This window comes from Brachyistius frenatus, unplaced genomic scaffold, assembly GCF_029030835.1.
Source record: "Brachyistius frenatus isolate BFR_SWC_R1_liver_20210118 unplaced genomic scaffold, ASM2903083v1 Contig_11, whole genome shotgun sequence".
NCBI classification, from domain to species: domain Eukaryota; kingdom Metazoa; phylum Chordata; class Actinopteri; family Embiotocidae; genus Brachyistius; species Brachyistius frenatus.
In genome coordinates, this window is record NW_027210610.1 from 4,823,282 (window position 1) to 4,844,364 (window position 21,083).

General features: G+C 42.0%; 1 protein-coding gene across 2 annotated transcripts; it reads left to right on the forward strand.

The window, feature by feature from the left end:
• Positions 1–690: 690 nt before the first annotated feature.
• fra10ac1 (FRA10A associated CGG repeat 1) lies at positions 691–17,151 on the forward strand. 2 transcript variants are annotated; one of them, XM_069691692.1, is made up of 14 exons: positions 691–763; positions 1,228–1,310; positions 1,530–1,622; positions 2,282–2,327; positions 2,503–2,579; positions 2,776–2,859; positions 3,225–3,309; positions 4,603–4,648; positions 12,159–12,272; positions 13,496–13,538; positions 14,070–14,209; positions 14,418–14,468; positions 15,857–15,941; positions 16,931–17,150. In XM_069691692.1, the coding sequence occupies exons 1-14, from the start codon at positions 746–748 to the stop codon at positions 16,971–16,973; spliced, it is 1,008 nt and encodes a 335-aa protein (XP_069547793.1). In that variant the 5' UTR covers positions 691–745; the 3' UTR covers positions 16,974–17,150. The 2 variants fall into 2 exon arrangements, with proteins under 2 accessions (XP_069547793.1, XP_069547794.1); XM_069691693.1 differs by lacking the exon at positions 12,159–12,272 and having other exon boundaries at positions 16,931–17,151.
• The last annotated feature ends 3,932 nt before the right edge of the window (positions 17,152–21,083 follow it).

Genomic DNA, 21,083 nt, shown 5'->3' on the forward strand with positions numbered 1-21,083 from the left:
TTGTTGAGTTCAGTGGGTTGTGGGAAGTCGTGAAACACTGGACTTCTGTTCCCTGGTGAACTTTCACCTCACATCTCATAATTCAAGGACTAAATTATACACCCCCCCAAAAAAAGCATAATAGCCTCCTTATTTTACATCTACAAGTCAAAAGGCTTACACGAAATACATGGTCTCTTTTGTCCCTCAGCGGAAATGCACCCAGAATTGCCAAATAATCAGTGTAATTGGGGCATTTGTTCCAAAATGAAAGTCAGCCTCTGATATTATTCATTAGATTAGGCTATTCATTGGACCATATCATGGCTTGCCCTCTATTGAATACATGGTTGGTGAATGAATTGATAAATTAGGGCAAGCGCTTGATGAAATAAATTGTTATAAATTTGGTATCATGAGGTATAAACATGAAGGAGGCACAACTGGGTTACAAAATACCCTTCAGCAGAATGCAAGCCAAAGATCCCCCAGAGACAATTTACACATCTAAAGCATTCAATATTAATTTCACCTACAAAAGTGGAAGTCATAAGTGAGCCCGACAACTTCTATATGAATAATCACGAGTAAGGTAAACGATACGGGGACTTATTTCGACATTTTCTCAGCTGATGCTCAATAATTCATGGAAGTTAGTCGAAACGTCATCATTCCGCGGTTAGCGTTGCCGCGTCATCACCTCGCGACGTACTTTTCACTTTGTAAACAATTGGAAGGCATCGCCGGAGACTGAGCAAGTAACCCCATGGATAACCTTGTAAAGGTAAATTATAGTCCACTGTCGACCTTAAAGTCAAAAACTGCTCACAAACAAACAGGTCTGGAGGAGTATTTAGCGGCTAATGTGTTCGTTATTAGTCAGTTGTTTCTTTTTTTAAGGGCTTCACATTCTTCGAGATATTCTGCTTTCTAAAAGCGACACAAACAAACGGTACACAATTTGTGGTTGTTTTCTCTTTTCTTTCACGGTGGGTAACCTTTTCCGTGCGCAGCATACGAGCTTTACACGCACACACGGCGTCGTATTTACTGCGTGGCTTGCGAGACTCCTTTGTCTACTGCTACAGGTTGCACAACACGTTTCTCAGCTGGGATCTACATAGTCATTGCGTAGATGGGCTTCTTCTAAAACGCATATCTCTGCAAGCGGGTGTATTTGTGTGTGTGAAAGTTAGATCACGTGCGATTGAATGAAGTCGACACTAATGGGATCTTCTGTTTCCTCAGGTTCATGGAAGCGGCGGCTATGACTCTGACTTCAGTGGTGATGATGATGGACAGGGAGAGTCCTCAGAAAGGGGCCTTAAAAGGTCAAATTAAAGCCTCAGGAATTACATAGGCTCAATTGTATATTCATACGTTTATTCAAATTTAGCTCATCTACCTTAAGGGGGGAAAAGAGCGTTATGTTCTGAATAAACATGAGTGTTTTTTTTGTTTTTTTAACTTTTTCCAGTAGCTCATATTTCGACTGTAGGCAGCCTCGTTTAGTAACTCAAGCTTCCTGTATGTATTTGAAACTTTGACAGGAAACGTGAGGAGGAAATCTTACAGAAGCCGTTCCACAAAGGTCGGCACTCCAAGGTGGCTCACAGCAGTTTACACTCCAGTGAACTGGACAGGTACTGTACGGTCGTAGTGCAATATTTGAATCATTTTGTTTTGATTGAGAGCTTCCTCCTTATTTCTGTCATGTATTTTTGATAGCTCATCTGCTATCCCTTTTCAGTCGCTCAATTTTATCTGTTCACGTTGCAATTAATGTCAGTTCTGATAATGCATAAAAGTTGCCAATATAAAAATGAAACCATTCAATCAGATTGAGCTTTTACTTGCAATTACTGTCCAAATGACGTACGACACAATTATAATAAGAGAAAGTCGATTTTTAATTTTCATTGAGAGAAGATGTATATGGATTCATTTGCGTTGCTAATTAAACCAAATGGGCCCATAACTTTGACTTATATCAGTTCATGTTCCTCCATTGTTCTCACTTTTGATCCATGTTTCAGAAAATAAGAAAGACTCTATTGAGATGTTCAAAACAAAAATTGAGAGCCTCTATTTTACTTGTTCGATTAAGTGTTAAAATGACCTAAAATGCACCCAGACATTGTCATCACAGTCAGAACTCCTGGAGTAGTTTGAGTGCACTGCTCTCTCTCTCTCTCTCTCTCTCTCTCTGTCTCTCTCTCTGCTTTCAAAAGAATTAACAAAATACGCTGTCAACATTGTTTATTGTAACCTTCTGCCTGCTTTTTTTTTTTCTGTTTTTCAGAGAGGAAGCCAGAAACAGAAGAGCCCACCTGATATCAATGAATGCTGTATCCTTTTTATTTACCTTTTCCTGGCTTTCTTTAATAGTGTCTTTGAGAATGAAGAGATTGAAGAGACATTAAACTGAAGAAGGCGGGACATTTCAGACATTTTTGCAGTTCTCAGTGTGCGACAGTTGACATTCACAGATAGTGTCAATTGACCTTAAGCAGATGTCTCAAGTTTGAGCGGCATAAGAAGTTTGTTGGTGACTACATATTGTACTATGGAGGACAGATGGCTGACTTTAGACGCACTGTGTAAGTATTCTGTCTCTGTGAATCCGTCATTTGCTCCCACTCTTGGCTTAATTAATTGGAATATGTTAGCCGTATCAGACCATTGGATACTTAATGTTTTGACTCGTTTAAATATTTCATTACAATTTCTCACAGAAGTAGTTTAGCCATCTAGCTGTACTTTAAACTTCCTCATTCAACCTTCTGTTTCCCTCAGAGCTAAAGACAAAACTGATCTGGACGTGCTGCGTGAAAATCATCGCTTCTTGTGGAAGGACGAGGACGAGGAAGACATGACATGGTGATCATCCCAAGCCAGCTTCACATACAAGCAGCTTCAACATTTAAATTGTGTTTGATTATTCCGTTATTCTAACAAAGAAAACTCACAGTGCTCATGTGCAATATGCTAATGCAAAAAGAAAAACACAACAACAAAAGATACTGCTATTTACCAATCCCTGGTGGTATGCAACTCCTTTTCCACCAGTACATACTATGTGCCCAAAGCATATATTGGAGCTGACCTCAGTTAATGGAGCTAAAGTTAGCGTAGCCACCGTAGGCACCCGAGTCAACAAAAAGGCTGAGGTCACATGCACACGCCTAATCGTGTAAACATGTTGTGTACACACTCGTAAATACGTCACGTTTATTGTGTTTCAGGGAAAAAGAACTTGCCAAGAAGTATTACGACAAGCTGTTCAAAGAATACTGCATAGCTGACCTCAGCAGATACAAGGAAAACAAGGTGAGATAAATGGATGAAATAATTACGATTGATTTTATCATCCATTTCAAATAACAATACAGCAGCAGAAGGTTTTCATCGTATCACAGAGGGGGCTATTTTCAAGATAGTAGCCTTCAACTTTTTTGAAGTTGTCACATCAGCAAAATGGCAAAAGAAGAAACCAATTTCAGACAAAAAGTTATACCGTACAGTTACTGTATGTACATTCTCTGTTTTTCATTAGTAAGTTGCTATTAAGCCATTGGAGTCAAGGGGGGAAAGAGTCCTTGACAAAACATGCAGAAGAATTCATTTCTATTCATGTATCTGTTTGAGAGATTAAGTGCAGTTTTATTAGTCTACAAAATGTATAGTATGAAAATAATGCAATAGACAGCTTCAGCAATCTCAGACACCACTAACAGGACATGGCAGAATGATCCACTGCTACACTGTCTGTGCTCCCGTATTTAAAATGATTACACTAATTGTTCCAGCGGTGTTTCTATGCGTAAAGGTTAATTCTTCCTAACTCAGACTAATCTCTATCATAGCGGGGCCATTGTAGACAAAAGTTGGAGGTAATGATGTATTTTGGCACCGTGCTCTGTCTCCAGTGACCACCGGATAATTCTGGTCTGAGGCCAAGCTTTAAAACCGACATTGTGTTAAACTGAGAGGCAGCGTGCATCTGGCACTGCTCAATAGATCGTATGTTTGGACTGATGAGTCCGATCTCTTGAAAACTTGAGTGATATCACAGATTGTGCGATAACACTACGACAGACACCGTAGGTGCAGAATAGCCAGAGTGACCTAGAATTACTGGAGGCGCTGTCGTTACATTTAAGATATTAAACGTTTTAAAAGTCCAGTTCACTCAACACTGATCAGGAATCAGATTTCTTCACTGATTATTCTTACACGCCTGATCATTTGATATTTTGATCAGTTGTGTCAGTGTAGTAAGATGTGACACCATGACTAAATATAAATATGATATACAACATTCACATCAAATGATGTCTTTATGTTCACATTTACAGGCAGATTTGATTTCTTTAACATTATTTTTCATGGAGTGGATCGGCTATTGCAACAGCACTCGGGTCTTGACACATTGAATTCTTCCACAAAAACAAGTATAGTTGAAAACTAATCACAACTCCAAGACAGGGCAAATACTGAGCTCTGATAGGATTCCCTGAATTGAGGTTTGCAAGATGTATTTTGGGGTAAAACTAATTTGTGCTCTGCGTCTGGCAGTTTTGTTGTAAATGATTTCCATCTTTTTCAATCTATGTCCAACAGTTTGGATTTCGTTGGCGGACTGAGAATGAAGTCGTCTCCGGCAAAGGTACGGCATACCCCTATGTTATCCTGATTTTGAGGTTATACATTTTTACGTGCAGGTTTCCTAGGTTTCTGTCAGGTTTAGGTGTTGTGGTAGGGGTGGGGTGGTGGGCAGTTATTTAGCTAGAAATGATCTTTACAGTGTTTATTTGAACATGCACCGTCTGTCATAAAAAAAATAATAATCACCAAACATTGGTAAATCGAAGCTTAAGGTGACGCTATAGTGTCTTAGGTGCAGGTAAAAAAAAAAAAAAAAAGAAAACTGCACCCGAGTGTTTTAATGTTTGGGGAAACTGACTCAACCATGATGCACAACATTATCTATATTCTGTATTGATCCTAATAACAGAAACAATTTAAGAGTCACCTTCCCCTATTGGAGGTATTTACTTATACAAGTAGCTTCCGACATATTAATTCTATACAGAATGCATTACATACTAATCATCATGCTGTACTCTGTTAGCAGTTAATATACAAACAAATCATCTATTTCATGCTAACAAGAAATGACACACAGTGTGCATCATCAGACGTCCATCATAATGTGACTTTGCAATGTCACTGCAAGTAAAACACAAACTGAAAGCTGAATATCTTTTTTTTTTTTTTTTTTTTTTTACTTCTTTGTTTTTCAGTAACTATCTGTTTTATCCATCCTGTTATTTTGTAGGCAGCACTTCAATCTGGAGAAAAGTATACATAAGTCACAATTTATTATTTAGGTTTGTGTATTTTATTTTGTTATTTTTCCAGTATGAACACACTGAAATCCTGCTTAGAATTAGTGTGTTATATGAATTTAGGATACAGTCGAGGTTTCTCGCTCACGGGTTTCAACCTTCTCCACTAGATGGTGACAGAGATAAAGACAATTTGCCGTGCACTATTTAACATACCGTGGACACCTCCCCTCTCAAATCTCTCCTTGTGCAAGGCAGAATTCAATAATATGCTTGACTCAATTTAGTTTGAGTTGTTGGCTTGCAAGAATTGTATCTTTCAAATATTTAATATAACTCATCGCATGAGTCTTTTGTTGTTGTTGTTGTTGTGGCTCCCAACCTTAATGGGGATATTCAAGCCAATCAATTCTTATTATTTTATATGATTGATCTGTTGATTCAGATACATTTTGGTTTTCTGTTCTTGCCTCACATCGTCAGTATACTTCTGCACTACCTCAACAGTTGGACAGAGCTTTGATGATTACTTTCTATTAATTTTTCAGGATTAGTACAACACCTACACTGTTTCCTGCTCCTTCATGTGATCATCAGATATTTATAGGTCCAGCTGATAGGACAACATCAGCAGCTCAGTGAGGGAAAACCTGCTTTGACAGCTCATTAATATGCCTTGAGCCACTCAGATGCATTCGCATGCATTTTTAAATTAAAATTATTTTCATATGCTTACACTTGTGCAGCCTCACAAACATACAGTGTGTCTGAGAAAGCTGACTAAGCCAATATATTGTTCCAGATTAAGACTGTGTAATCCTGGTCTCTGACAGGTCATCCCCCGTAGAAATACTCTATAGGAAGTGGGATTAGATTAGGTCAGAGGTGCTTGCCACCTCTGTGATTTGTGTACATTAAGAATTCCCAGACAAATACATCTTAAGAGCTGTTTAGAGTACGGGACACTAAAGTCTCTCCAGTGAAATCAATACTAATCTGATTCTACACGGTGGACCTGACGTCCTCACTCAGAGGGGGAGAAAACACTTGGACGCAAAATCTTGCCAAAAATATGTTGGCAAGTTATCAACAAGGAAGTTAGGTTTGTTGTTTGGTCACCAGTAGTTCCAACTGGACCAAATGTTAGTCCATGCTCGTGTGTAGTACTTGACTGAAGGCCAGAACGAACTTCTGTTTACAGATACATTAGACTTGACAGGACTTTCCCCAATTGAACTGTTAGGTTCTCCTTATAAGGGTCACTGTTACTTCTGCCACAAAAGCCCTTTTGGATACCATCCCCTTATCATACCTGTTATGCGTGAACCTCTGGTCATGTTTGCATTAGGTAATGCTCACTCCTCTCCATCCAGCAAAGTGGATTACACCGAACGCCGACCTTTCTTTTCATGGTCACAGTGTGATATGGGATCAAGTAGTGTGTGCTCCCAAAAGGTTTCGTTCGCTCTTCTTTTTGGGAGGATGACAGGTTTTCCTCCCGCAGGAGTCCTAAATTTGTCTCCATTTTAAAGAATTTCCTAAAAAAAAGAGACGCTGCTAATCCCTTCCTTTTTTCTACTTCAGAAACATTTACGCTTCTGAAAGTTTCTCGTAATCTCCTCCAATTGAATATGAGGGACAGCTATAAATGCCTTAGCTATAAATTATCAGATAGATTAAAGGTACTTTTTGGAGTTTTAATTTAAACAAACAACAGTTGTGTTACAATTTTTTTTTTTTTGATCATTGTAAATCATTCTTCAATGGACCTATGAATTTAACTGACAGTTTTCGTCTTCCTTACCTTTGCTGGTCCCTTGCTATGCTGCTTTGTACATTTCTGCCCTCAGTGGAATAACATGGAACCGGTTTCAGGAATGGCTATTACATCATCTGCATGCTTGCCTGTGTGCATATAATAATAATAGTCATCATCATAAAAATAAACATTATTTGTTTTGAAAAAACATAAATATGAATATACACTACATTCATACTACATATGCGTACGATACAAACAAATCGAGCACCCGCTAATGAAAAAAAAAAAAAGAAGCTCTATAGCGCTACTAGTGGTCAAAAACTCCACGTGGTACCTTTAAGTTTTGTAACCATGGTCCTTTCACGCTGCTTACATTACACATCAGCACATAAAACTGTGATTATATATCTTTGCGTCCAATAAAACTTTCAATGTGAGCGTTTGTAATTAGTGAAGACCCACCTTGACTGAGCATATTAAACATTAAAAACCTATCTTGAGATTTGTTTATACGCCAGAGCAGCTGTACATCTGGGCTTTAAGTCATGCAGTGCTTCATTCCAAGCCATGTTTTTCTGCGTTTTTTTTTTTTTTTTCTTTCTGGTGTATATTAGGCTTTCCGTCCCGCTGTCAGGAAGAGGTTAAAGGTCAAAAGTAGTTGAGGCTAGGCTTGTTTTTGGTGGGACTCCTGTCAAAGTAAATTGAGTATGGTTTTGGGTTATGTAACTTTCCCATCTTTAAAAATGTTTTTAACGTGCTCCCGACCGCGATCCTATTTATACTGTACTGCTGCCTCTGAGTAACTGGTGCGTTGAGCCACTTTAAGCCTGCACTGGGTCATAATAGTTCTCATATATTAGTGGCTTGCTGACTTTCACTTTCTATCTCATTTGAAGTATTATTAGCTTTTTGGGTTACAGTTCTTGACTCATTTTTACTTGTTTAAATTTGCTCTTCCCCTAATGTTCTTCTGCCTATCCCAGTGTCTGATCCCTCCTCAGACTTACTTACTTGTCAGGTTCATATAAAGCATTTAGCCCGCTAACAAATGACTGACTACAAATACTGTCACATCCCATTATGCCATGGCAGTTTCCCTTAAATTTATATATAAGTAAAATGAATGTGACGGGCCAATTTGAAGGTGAGATCGCTTCTGTTGCTTTAAATGATTGCTTTTGCTCGGCCTGTGTTCCAGGCAGGGTTTGTACTTGTGTAGGTATATTCTGCTGGGTTCTGTTTCTCAGACAAAATACAACAACTCCGATGAAGTAACTGAGTTGTTGTTTTTTTTAAGTGCGAGAGCTCAATTGTGATAACTCATTATCCCACATCCCAGAAAGCTTTCAGAGTTACCCAGTTCAAACAACGGAGTCTGCTGGCGTCATTATTCCTTTTTCGTTTTAATGTGGTTATCTGTGGGAGGATTTCTTGATGGTGTACAAAGGGAGAGACAGATATAATACATGTTTTTGACACATACATTGTAAAAAAAAAAAAAAAAAAGTCTCACTGGTCTGTAAAGCTTTTTAGTCTGAAAAATAGAGTGAGTGTTGAACTTCAGGTGAACAGTCTGTACTGCTTGTCAATGTGAAAGACATTAAAAAAAAAAAAAAAAAAAAGCTCAATTTGACCCAGAATCAGAGGTGGGACTGTGTGGTTGGAGAAACAGCCATTTGGTTGCCAGTTACATTGTCAATATTTGAAAAGTCTGCCTGGGGGCACTAAGTGTTTACCACAGGCTGCGCATTTATTAAAGCTTGTCAACCCTGAGGACGGGCAGGAGGTAGACTATCTATCAGGAGACGGCTGGGAAAACAACACCGACTGCAGATGCTCAATAACAAATGCACAAGAATGCAGAATTGGAACAGACTTTTCACTCACTTCAGTGATCCAAACAATTATTTTTGAGGCAAATCTATTTGTTTAGTCTACTGCGATTAAAGTATATTTGGCTAGCATCGATGACACTTTAGAGCAACTATTCTTCATGGGCCTTTGAACAGAGCTGTAACATTCTGCGCATCCTCCATTCACTACCGCTATTAGCAGTCCAAGTTGATGAGTGTGTTGGGCAGTTTTGTGATAGCCACAATATTGGAGGTACAGCTTGTAATTTGGAGAAATTTGTTTATTTACTTTTTTGCTGAAAGGTAGAGGACAAGGTCAATGCCACATTCAAATAATAATTATGAATCAAGAGCTATCAGCCAGTTAGTTTAGCCTAGAAGACAGAAAACAGGAGGCTAAAAAGTGTTGGCTAATGGAAACAAAACCCACCACCCAAAACAAGATAGCATGAACGTTACAATAACATGACAGAAAGTGCAAAAACTGACCTTGTTTGAACTTTGTGGTGACGTCTCAACAGTTTTATTATAGAATCTAGTTTATAATGGAAAACTATGGAAAGAATGCTTTTTGGGCGTAGCTAATTATTTCTTTGGACATACATAATGAACGGATGACATCTTTGGCCTGAACTTTAATTAGCATATAAAATTAAGAGTATTTTCTCAAAAATAATGTGTCTTCGGTGAACTTTTAACAGTTATCCAAGAGTGTTTAAAAAGTGAATGCCCTCTGGCTTAGGTCACCATTTGACTTTGTCCAGTAAATGTTAATCATGCAGCCATCTGTCCTGTGGTATATATCCGTCTTGATCTCCGGCCACTGGTTGGTGGCATTATTAACCAGTGACGTGGGAGGACAGGAGTTCCCTCTCTTAAATGATTTACTCAGCCAACCTGATGTCTGCTTTTTTTTTCCCCCTGTGAAGCACGTGTGAGAATACCCGGTAGTTTTCAACAAAATACAGCGGAGATCTTTTTATTTGGCTTTCAACAGAAACTCAGCGTGTGAAGCTTATTTCTTAAAGCAGAGATGCTTTTTTTTGTGGGCCTATTAAAAAAAAAAAAAAAAAAATCTACCTTCCGAACACAATGACTAAAGTTGTTGCCATGAGCTTTCTTGTGTGGAAGAAAGCTATCAGATATAAGTGAAGACTTGTTTCCTGGACTTAATTATATTTAGTTGTTGACCTTTAGTTTGTCAAAGAAATTGCCTTGAAACAGATTTATATTGACTCCGCTCTGCTCGGGTTACGGTTGCGTGTAGCGGGAGGGTCGGGTACAATCACACTCTCCGCGTTGTAACCTTCGAATACATCACACTCTTTTATATTTGACATTGAACTGCTTCTCTGCAGCAGCGAGGGGGAGTCAGTGTTTTGTTCACGGGTGCTCAGGTTTCTTCACACATAAAAGCTGGCGTGTGCAATATGTGATTTTTGTGCGTACACTGTTAGATCAACTGTTAGACATCATTGGGAGAATTTCAATGTCACTGTAATTGAAGTCACTGATAAAGGGGAAGGCCGGGCAGGAGTCTATCTATCAGGTCTGTGGGTGTCGGTTACTAATCACGGCTTCAAGTTGGCACTGAGGTGAGAAAAATGGACTAGTCCCAAGTCACACCCACGTCGTGCTGAAAAGGAACAGCTGGCTTTGTCACTACGAGGTTCCCCTCACTAAGAACCTTTTAACATCTTGAATGTAGGTATAGCTGCTACCTATAAGATGAGAAGAGTCTATTGAAAAAAAAAAAAAAAAGAAAACAGCAACAGCCAATTGTTCCAGATTTGTCTAAGATTAAGAATCAGTTTGATTCATTAATGAATATATATAGTATTTATCCATTTTATTAATGGGGCTCCAAGCATGGGTTGGTTGGCTGATCTGTCCACCCCTTTGGTTTACACTAGAATATCTCAGCAGCTAGCTAATTGTTTGTTGTGAAAATCAGTTCAGACACTTAATGTCTCTCCACCTACTTACTTACTTTCGTTGACCCCCTGACTTTTTTTTTTAAGATACCGCCATGAGGTTGACATTTTTAGAATTTTCTGTGAAAGATCGAATTTGGATGCATTTCCACAAAACGTTTGTACCCCTAAGGATAAATTATAACAACTTTGACTTTAATTTAAACATCATGTGAAATTTAAATGTGTATATTACTATTCTTACTCATGACCAAATACTCGACGTTTAGAAATGTAAAAGATATGTGAGCCTTAAAGCGAACAGCCATAAAGTGTGAAATTTTAAAAGGTAAAGGATCAATGGGTATTAAAACATAACATTAAATGTTTATGAAAACTAAAAGATAGTCCTTAATTTGAACTATAAACTCATATCTTTTCTAATGTCTTTTACATAAATAAACCAGATAAATAAACCCCAGTCAACCTCATCACAATGCAGGACTGGAGACAGACGTGTCTTTTTTCTGCTGGCGTCACAGGAGCTTAATCTAATACAGCACGTGAAGAGAAGGTCTTCCCTCGGCCCGAAGCCACAATGGTCGACGTCATCTGGCCTGAGTGTTTACCGAGTCTCAATCCTAAACAGGTGTGCTCAGCCATCACTTTCCTCTCACAGAGCAAAGCGTTTTCTGCCAAGAATGGACTGCGATGACGCATTCGCTCCCTCTGCTACAATCTGGAGGAACCCCGGTAACCAGATCAATGCTACCTTAAGCTCCTCTGGGATAATAGGCTGGCTGCGCCGAGGCTGGGGGTGGCCCGAGGGGATGAGGCGAGGTGGAGAAAGGGAGATGCGTAGGAGCAGGGGGATAAAGAGAGAAGGGGTGTTGAGACCGAGGGAGGTGGGTGAAGGAGAACAGCAGGGTTTGGAGGTGGCCTGAAAGAATCTCAAGTGTCTTTGGGAGATTTTGAGTCTTAAATTTATAACCCTAAAATAAAACGTGTTTATTTTGAGGTCCCAAGCTCTTCTATTTGTGTCTTTTCTGACGTGCGTTTTCTTTTTAAATGATTTCTCTCTCCACATTTACACACAAAAATAATAGTGCATTCACTGTTAGGTGTCCACAGCTTGTTCGATCTTCACCTTTTCCTAATTAATTATCAACAAGGAATCAATTTCATTACTTGTGTACTTTGGAAATTGATGTTGATAAGTAGCTAAAATATCGTGTGAATGTAAACATTAAAGATATATATATTTGGATATGCACAGTATATGCAGTCTTTAATCTTTCAGGCCAGTTCCAGTGCGGAAACAAACGTTGTGAGAAGGAGGAAGGCCTAAAAAGCTGGGAGGTGAATTTTGCCTACGTCGAACACGGGGAGAAAAGGAATGCATTGGTCAAACTCAGTAAGATTAATCACATTATCTCTTCATTTTCTTGTGGCCATCCTTTGTAAAAGGTGCGTGTGTGTGTGTGTGTGTGTGTGTATCTGTGTCCACAAGTGTGTCGCTGTGGCCTAGTGGATGCTCCTGTCTAAGTCCCGACTCATAATAATCCTCCTCGAGGTATTATACTGACAATCTTGTTAAAATAATTACCGTAATTGGAGAGATCACCAGTCATAGAGAACTCAGTCAAGAAGGAAATGACAGGCTCTTTTAACACACTGGTTCGACAGGTGACATCAAGATAATATTGTTCATCCTCAATTAAAACGATTTTCAATGATTTATTCTATATCCAATATTATGACTGTCATAATATTGGATATAGAATATTATGACAGTTCTTAATGTTTCAACGGTAATGAAACAAAACCTGGCAACCCCGGTGCTTGAACTTGTAATGCTTTACTGGAGAAATGTAATGGATGAGGATGATGTTTCAATGTCAGAAATAATGTGATTAACTAAATAGGCAGAAGCAATTCATTTCACTAAGATTTAAACCCTGTCTCTGCCTCCATGAGCGGTGTGTTAATATAAACATCAGAGATTTGTCCTTTCCTATTAAAGTAAAACTGGAGTTCCGCAGGGTACTTTCCTTGGTCCGCTTCTCTGCAGTTTATCATGAAAACATCTTACTAATATATTTATATGGCGGAACAAGTTTCCAGCTAAATGATACTGTTAAATATGAGGCAGGTTGAAAAAAAAAATAATTCAGTTTAGTCCTAAATATTGTTGCATTTAGATTGCATAGAGGCATGCAAAGTAAAACACAACGCTACATTTGCAAGAATTGAATTGATCTAAACTGGTTAAACATTAATAAAAGAAACAGTTTTTGAAGAAAAATATCTATACCTGTGTATCTGTCTGTACACAAATTGATTGCAAATACAATTAATTCTCAAGCTCACCCTGGACGTGATTAAGTTTTTGCAGACTTTGCAAAGGTACCGTGAATACAGAAAAGTATTCAACGCATTTGTTAGGCCGCAAGGACACGCAACAATTGGTTCAGTGAGAAACACTGAATCTAAACTTATCTGTTTAAAACAAAACTTCCAGAGGGTCTGTTACAAAATGAATGACGAATGCTTGAAATAATGACAGTAGTAACACTGAAACCATTTTTGCGACTGCTACTATGCACAGGTAATGATAATACAATATTTCTGTTCTAGGAATATGTCCCGAATGCTCTTTCAAACTCAATTACCATCACAAGTAAGCCATTTTACATTTTATCTTTGACATTCAAAAATATATCTATTTTTTTTATAAGAATCTATTTTCTCATGTTGACTGATTTATAAGTGTGTGCACTCATCTGCTCGTCACCACGGACAGTCAGCACACTTTATTCTGTGGCATGCAGAGCTTTAACATTCAAACCTTCCTGACCTTCCTACCAGTCCGAGTATCATGATTTTTTTTTTTTTGCATTTATTTATTTAAAAACATTTTTTGGATCTGAATGCAGCAGTATGTAATACTGCACCTAAAGCTGGTTCAGGATGGAAATATGAACTAAGAAACCCGAAACGAGTGTTTGGATTATGATCTTTTAACCGTTATTTTGCGTGTCCCAACAGACGCCAAATCAAAATGCATGGGAAGTCTATATTACATTTGACAGTTTTAGCCAAGACATGCTCATAAAACCCTCCATGGCCCTTTGCTTTGTATTTCAAGCAGTGGCACAGCTGCCCGTTTTACGTTGTGAACACAATTTGGTCAATTTGTGATTCTGCTCAGGAGGAAAGAGGTGAAAGCGAAGACAAAGACTAAACAGCCATTAGAGGAGAACCAGGAGCCGCCGAAGAAGAAGAAGAAGAAGAAGAGAAGGGGGAGCTCATCTTCACATTCTAAGAAGTACAAACACAAGAAGCACCGAGGTAAAAAAAAACCTCCTCCCCCCGCTCCGGGCCAAATAAACTGCCCTTTACGACACGAAACCCACCAGATGGGAAAAACCCTGTGGGAGTAACCTCGCTGACGTGTTGTTATTTTAAATAGCGTATCTCCAATTTTTCTTTTGTGCGTGACAATATTATTTTGTAATGACCTCGTCTTATTTTATTATTGCGTCTTGTTTCTCTACAGATCGCTCTGACTCTCCCAGCAGCTCAGAGGAGTCGCAGCACTCGGACAAAGGTAGCATTCATAGCTTCCCGATGCACACTCAAGCACACAGCTACTTCCCTCACTTTAAAAAAAACAAAACAAAACAAAAAAAACGGACACATTTGGACAGTTTATGATCCCCCCCCCCCCCCCCCCGGGACCTCTAGGTCATGACACTCCTCCAAACCTCTGGAGTGAAAACACCCTGACACTCCTCTCTGGAAACACATCCTTTTAGCCCCGTAGTTAACGGTTACAGAACAACAGCAGGTCTGTTGTTGTTTTTTTCTCAGCGGGACTTTTGTTCACCCTCCACTTGACTTTTTTTTTTTTTTGCCCTTCGCTGTGAGCAGCACGAGGTTTATGAAGCATGTCTTTTGCCCCCGTGTGCCTGTTGTGTTTATTCCGGGGGTGTGGATGGATGAGCGGGATGGCAGATGGAAGGTTTACAGAAAAACAACCTTTCCCTGTCCGGAGGTTATGTCATTTGAGTTCAACATGCGATGAGATCCGTACACAAAAACACTCTCGCCCTTTTCTTTCCCGGTCCTCAGTCTCTCTCTCTCTCTCTCTCTCTCTCTCTCACACACACACACACACACACACACACACACACACAGTGACTTTAAAGCAGCTGTTGATGGCTGGACTTTTAACAACGTAGGAATCCTGGTATATCATTCGGGGACGGTTGGGGACTTCAGGATTACGAAAGCACTTTATCTTTTGAAACTCTAGATTAATGCCACATGTGAGTGGGCCGGTGAGGCTAACCCATATAACGTGTCTTGCGCAATGTGATCTAATTAGATCTTGGACAATAAGTCACTAATAACAATGGAAAATATGCTTATTGCCCCCCCCCCCCTCCCCAATATTATGCCATATGATGAGTGGCTTAGGTTCATAAAATACTGTACTTTATACAGATTCCCTAAGAAATCGCAGTTAATCAAAATACCACAAACCATCTGACGCACTGCGAAGCGAAGGTATTTGAACTCGCCGTCTGATACTAAATTAAAACGCATAACGTTTGCCCACATTATGTAGCAAGACATCTCATGCAGCTGGCCAGCTAGCGTCCAAACACGAGACATTTAGGAACAGCTGTACATTTTTTTTTTTTTTTTACTGTAAATAGCAATAACTTGGATACGGATACCGGACACATTAAGTTTGTTGACTACAAACGATCTAACAAAACTTGTTTCTGGAAAAAAAAAAAAAAGAACTGCAGAAGGAAATAGGGGTCATTCGATGGCAGAATAACCAGAGGTTGCTTTACAATAGAGCAGCTGATGGATCAAATACGAACCAGAGGTTTAAAAACTGACGAGCAGGGTTTTATTCGTCAAACCCAGTTTATTCCTCCCCCGGATGTGCGACTGACAAGCTTTCCGTCGCTTCCCTGCCAGACCGTGAAGACGAGGGTGAGCCAGAGGGCCCGTCGCGGGCCGACCACTGGCGAGGACCCGCCCCCGCGGTCGAGGAAAAGTCCAGGTGAGTTTTAACAGCTGATGTTCGAGTCAAACCTCATCCCAGCCGGCCCTTTTAAAAACCACCACGGGCCGTCATCGCCACTGAGCCTGCGTTGATTACGCATCTCGGTATGTGGACCACTTACATACCCCCGGACAAAAAGCTGTTCTGAAGGGCAGTAAAGTCAATAAACGTTTAACCTGCCCAAGTCCTGCAGCGCCAGGTACCCGGGGCGACCGCGTCCCAACAAACCAAATGAGGGAGGGAGGGAGGGAGGGAGGGGGGAAGGGAGGGAGGGGGTGTTTTTGTACGACAAAGTGGGACATGTTACCAACGCTGAGAGGGAGTGTAAAGTTTTGACGTCTGTCCAACTTCGAATAGAAACAGAATCAACGAGCCAAGCGGGCTGCGGGCCAGAACTTTTAATACGCGAAGGATTAAACAAATATAATTTATCTGACAAAAAAACAAAACAAAAACAACAACTTTCCGAACTCCCACGTCAAGCCGACAGAGTAAGCGTAGAAGGAAGACGTTTCTCGATAAACGGTGTCGTTTATCTTCCTGCCGCATCCCGCTGACCCGTATCGTCGGGAGTGCTGCGCAGCGCAACTTATTTGTGATTGACAGCGACCGCACGCGCTCCGTGAAAACAGCCTCCCCTAATTTCTTCAACAGCTTTTGGAGGAAAAAAGAAAGAAAAAAGGGCCAGATTTTTTTTTTTTTTTTTTTTTTTTTTTTTAGAAAAGCGCCGTCCCCTGCCGAGTTGACTTTCACAAAAAAAAAAAAAAAAAAAAAAACTCGAGCCGATCAAAAATGCGGGACGTCGTCTCGACACGCGGGACGTAGGGAAAAGGGGGGTACAAAATGCTCTACGGTGCCACGTGAAGTGGGCCTCCCCCTCCCCACCACCCACACACACACACTGAAGCATTCAACCGTCGTAACCGTCAGCGCCGTGCACGACGGGGACTAACGCTTCTCTGCTTTTGATTGTTCTCTCTGCGCAGGGAGGAGGAGTTCGACGAATACTTTGAAGACATGTTTCTTTGAATCCGCCGCCGTCCGCCGCAACCCTGCTGCGACTCCTCTTCTTCCCTTTGCCCCGGTGCCACGGAGCGTGTTCCCGTCTGGAGTTTTATATATATATATATATACATACATCCCCCCCCTCCCCTCCCCGCTGCTGTACAGAAATAAACACGATATTCACCCCCGCCCCGTAGCCTGTCAGTCCTGTGTTTACGCACCTGTCGTCATCTCTGTTTCAGTCTCGCCGCCATCGCGGCAAAAAAAAAAAAAAAATAAAGGATTTTTGCGATCCGGCAGCTTTGATATTTTGATCACCTGTAAAGGCAAGTGCAGCCGGAGGCCGAATTGCCGGCAGCTGAAAACGTCGCCGTGAATTTGAGACGGATCGCTGTGACAATTTGGCGCAGACGCTGGCGTCCCTCCGGGGAAGGGAGGGGGGACGATTTGCGACGACGCGACTGGCGCCTTCGCTTTTCACCCGGCGCCAACGTGACGTCGGGCTTTCACCGCGTCCCATTCTTCGATGAACGGCGAACAGCTCGCGTCGCGAGTGACGTTCCCGTCGGCCGCGCGGTTTCGCCGGATGTCGAACGTGGGAGCTGAACATTACTGATCTGCAAGCGCCGGCATTCTGTCCCGTTTTAAACACGCGGCGGCCGAGCAGCGTCGCAGCTGCCGAACAAGAGCGCGTCAGCGTGCGAACGTTGTATCTTGTAAGAACGAGCTGGCTTACCCATTTTACTACCAGGGGCAAAAAAAAAAAAAAAAAAGTCCCGTCAAATAGGCAGGTAAATTAAACGACAAGTAACACAAGTAGTCGAACGTTGCCCCGACGACGAGACGACGAGGATTCGCTTGACGCGTAGGCCGCCTCGGGCGAATCGAAGCGCCGCCGCGGCTTGCCGGGAGATTACAGACCCCGGCTCACGTAAAGACAATTACTTCACCGTTTTGCCGCTCCCTTCTCGTTTGAACTCCCCTCTGCGCGTTCCCAGAAGCCTCGCCCTGCGTGATTGACGGCCGCGTAAAGCCAACAGGCGGTTAAACACGGCGCGGGGCAATAACGGCGCGGTGGCTTTTGAGTGGACGCGGGATACGATTCGGCCTCCGGCTGCGCTTGCCTTTGCAGGTGATAAATTTGCTTTGTCAACATCTGTTTTCTGAGGTGGAAATTCTTCAAAGTGAAGTGATACTCAGCAAAAAAAACAAAAACATTTTTGAGCAGAGGGGAGCTTTAACTTCTGAATTATGGGGTCTTTAAAGGAGAGATGGGCGGCGGAGGGAGGGGTGGGGGGGGGGGGGGGGGGGCGTTTGCCGCCTAAAGACGGCGCCAGCTCTTGGAGAACGAAAGGTCACGACAGGCCGAAGCGTCCCGCAAAATGATAGGTCGCAGGGCCTCGTTCCGTCTTTTCCTCAGGTCAAATACCCCGTCGTGTCGAAGGGGGAGGGGAGGGGGGCGGAGGCCTCAGCGGCATCCCGCATTCGGCGCGCGCGCACGCCGCACCGGTGTTCCCCTACATTTCCACGTGTCAAAATGACGGGAGAATAAAATGGAATCTTGTCGTTTTCTGCGCGCGGGACCTGCCGACGGCGGCCCGCGGGAGGGGCGCTGAACGGCACAGCCAGACGGCACGGTATCGGGCGGGGATCAGAAGCAATCCGCTGATCCTCTTCACCTCCCCCCCCTCCACCACCACCCCCACCCCCAGAGGCTCATCCGGCTTTGAAGCCTCTTAAGATCCCGCACGGTATATGACTAAGATCGAGCGCTGTCGCAGCTAAGCCCGAGGATCTTTAAGTCTCTGTCTTGCCTTCACGTGCGGGAGTCAAGTGTGAATAAGAGACCAAAGTGTCCCCTTTGTGCGAACACTATACTACAATATAATATCGTGGGGGGAAAAAAAGAAGCTTTTTTTTCTTTCTTTTCTTTTTTTTTTTTTTTTTTTTTTTTTACAGCTTCATAAATTCCTTTATTTGCTTACACACGTTACATCTCATGACACATACACAGAGTAAAAGTCAATCCGTACGTCACACGATAAGTCTCTAATGTCCGAATGACGGCTTATTTGTAATAATTATAAAGTATACAATAATGCAATTAGTATTTCGCAAGAGATCCGAAGGAAAAGCGAGAGGCAATTTCTAATCACTGGAGACAGAACCGGCGATGGAGCCATTCAATGAAAAATGCGTGCGGCGAGAACCAACGGTAAAACCGTTGAAACGCACTGCTTTGATTCGGTCAAGTGTTTTTGCACCGTCTTGTGCCCCCAGTGATTGCAACACAATCCTCTCCTCAACTCCGGCAGCAGCCGAGGTGTTTCCAGGTAGCACCAAAGCCATTCTGATGGGATTAAGTGCCTTTGACCGATGCCCCATTGATTAGAGGGGATGATATTGCATCACAGGAAGTCGAGAGTCGCCCAGCTTGCTTTCGCCCCACGAGGGACACCGCTAACAGAGTGCACTGAGGTTACACTGTAAACTCAGGTCAGTTCAACGTAGGTTTACACGGAGAGGTATGGATTCACTGAGTCAGTCGTTACGTGATCGCTGTTGCGTCAGCGGAGAAGGGAGGGGAAAAACAAAAAAACAAAAACAAAGAATAAGCAGAGAACTTTGGCCTGTACCATCATACAGTCAATGGTGCTATAGTTACATCTTTACAAACACGAGTCATCTGCACATTCATGTGGTAAGTCTTTGGTAGCCTCATTCGCCTCCTATGTAACAAGGGTATTTAAAGTCTAAAGCTGTGTGGATCTCAAAACACTGGCGGGCAATCAAATCCTATCAACTCTTCTTACAGGAGAGGTAGATCTACGGTACTGCACCGTTCGACTCTCGCCTGCTTCGAAACGGCAACGGTTGCTTTGGTCCCACCTTCAAATCGCTTGTGCGCTTCAGTTGTTAGGTTTTTACGCAATTTACGCTTTGCAATTTCTACGTCACACGTGTGTTTAAAATGGAAGTTCTCTTTTGGGAATTGCTGAAGAATTGTAAGTTTGAGCTAAACACCGGCGCAAAGGGGTCCGATTTCTCCAGCTCAAAACCGTGTTCATTCAAAGCCGACGATGAGGTCTTAAAGTTAAAAACGGAGTCCCGATGTCTCGAATGTGATTTCGGTGCACGTTTGTGCGCGGATCCAGAACGTTCTTCTTTCGAAAGCTCGCCTCAAACTTTCCCTACGCGAACACAGTTCAAGTACAAAATACTCAAAGAGTCAAAAAAATATAAACGTATGTAGATACATTGCATATTAAAATAAATATACCCTCACACAAGTCAGCAGTGCCTTTTGAGGTAAGAGAACACCAGCCCTTCGTTATCGTTCGCTGCGGTATCGCCACTGCAGCGCCAACAGACCCTTTCGCGTCGCAGTTTCCCTCTCTTGTGCCGAAGGAGTTTCCCCACTTACCCGTCTCATTTAAAAATATGACCAAATGCTGCTTTGACTGTTAAACAAAACTCGTAACGTTAACCCTTTCGTCTGTCCCTGCCCTGCCCCTTATGTTCAGGCCTGCCGCTGCAAAGACAGCAGCAGCTAAGTGCATTGTGCAACACAGTACTACTGCCAATAGGAACACTATGTAAATGCTATTGCTTTGGCATACATACATCCCACATGACGCGCATGCAGTGCTATAGTTCAACTACGTACACACGGGTTTGTTTCTTAAAATATTTGATCAACCCATGTGAGTTTATCCAACCGCGGTTTCAAACCATGTAAAAATGTTCAGGTTATTACAACGCTAAAGGGAAATGTATGTTGAACACGTTTGTTGGGATTTTCAAATGTCCATGGCTGTTCAGAGCAGAGCGAGAAGGAAGATTCAAATACGTCACGTCCTGGAGTCAAACGGCTTCTCCCGCAGTCCCAACATTACTTCTTCGTTAAGTTTCTGACTCTCCTCCTCCTTGAAGACAAGAATGGTTCGGCTTGGTCTAACGCGGACTGCACCGCAGGACCAGACCTGACTACACTAGACTAGCAGGCCTACACGGAACCAGACCAGACCACAGAGGTTCTGGACTGGACATGCACCAAAGTGAACGGAGAACAACCGGAGAGAGAACTACGCTGGCGAAGACGAGACCCAAGAAGATGACTTGTCGGAGCAGAAA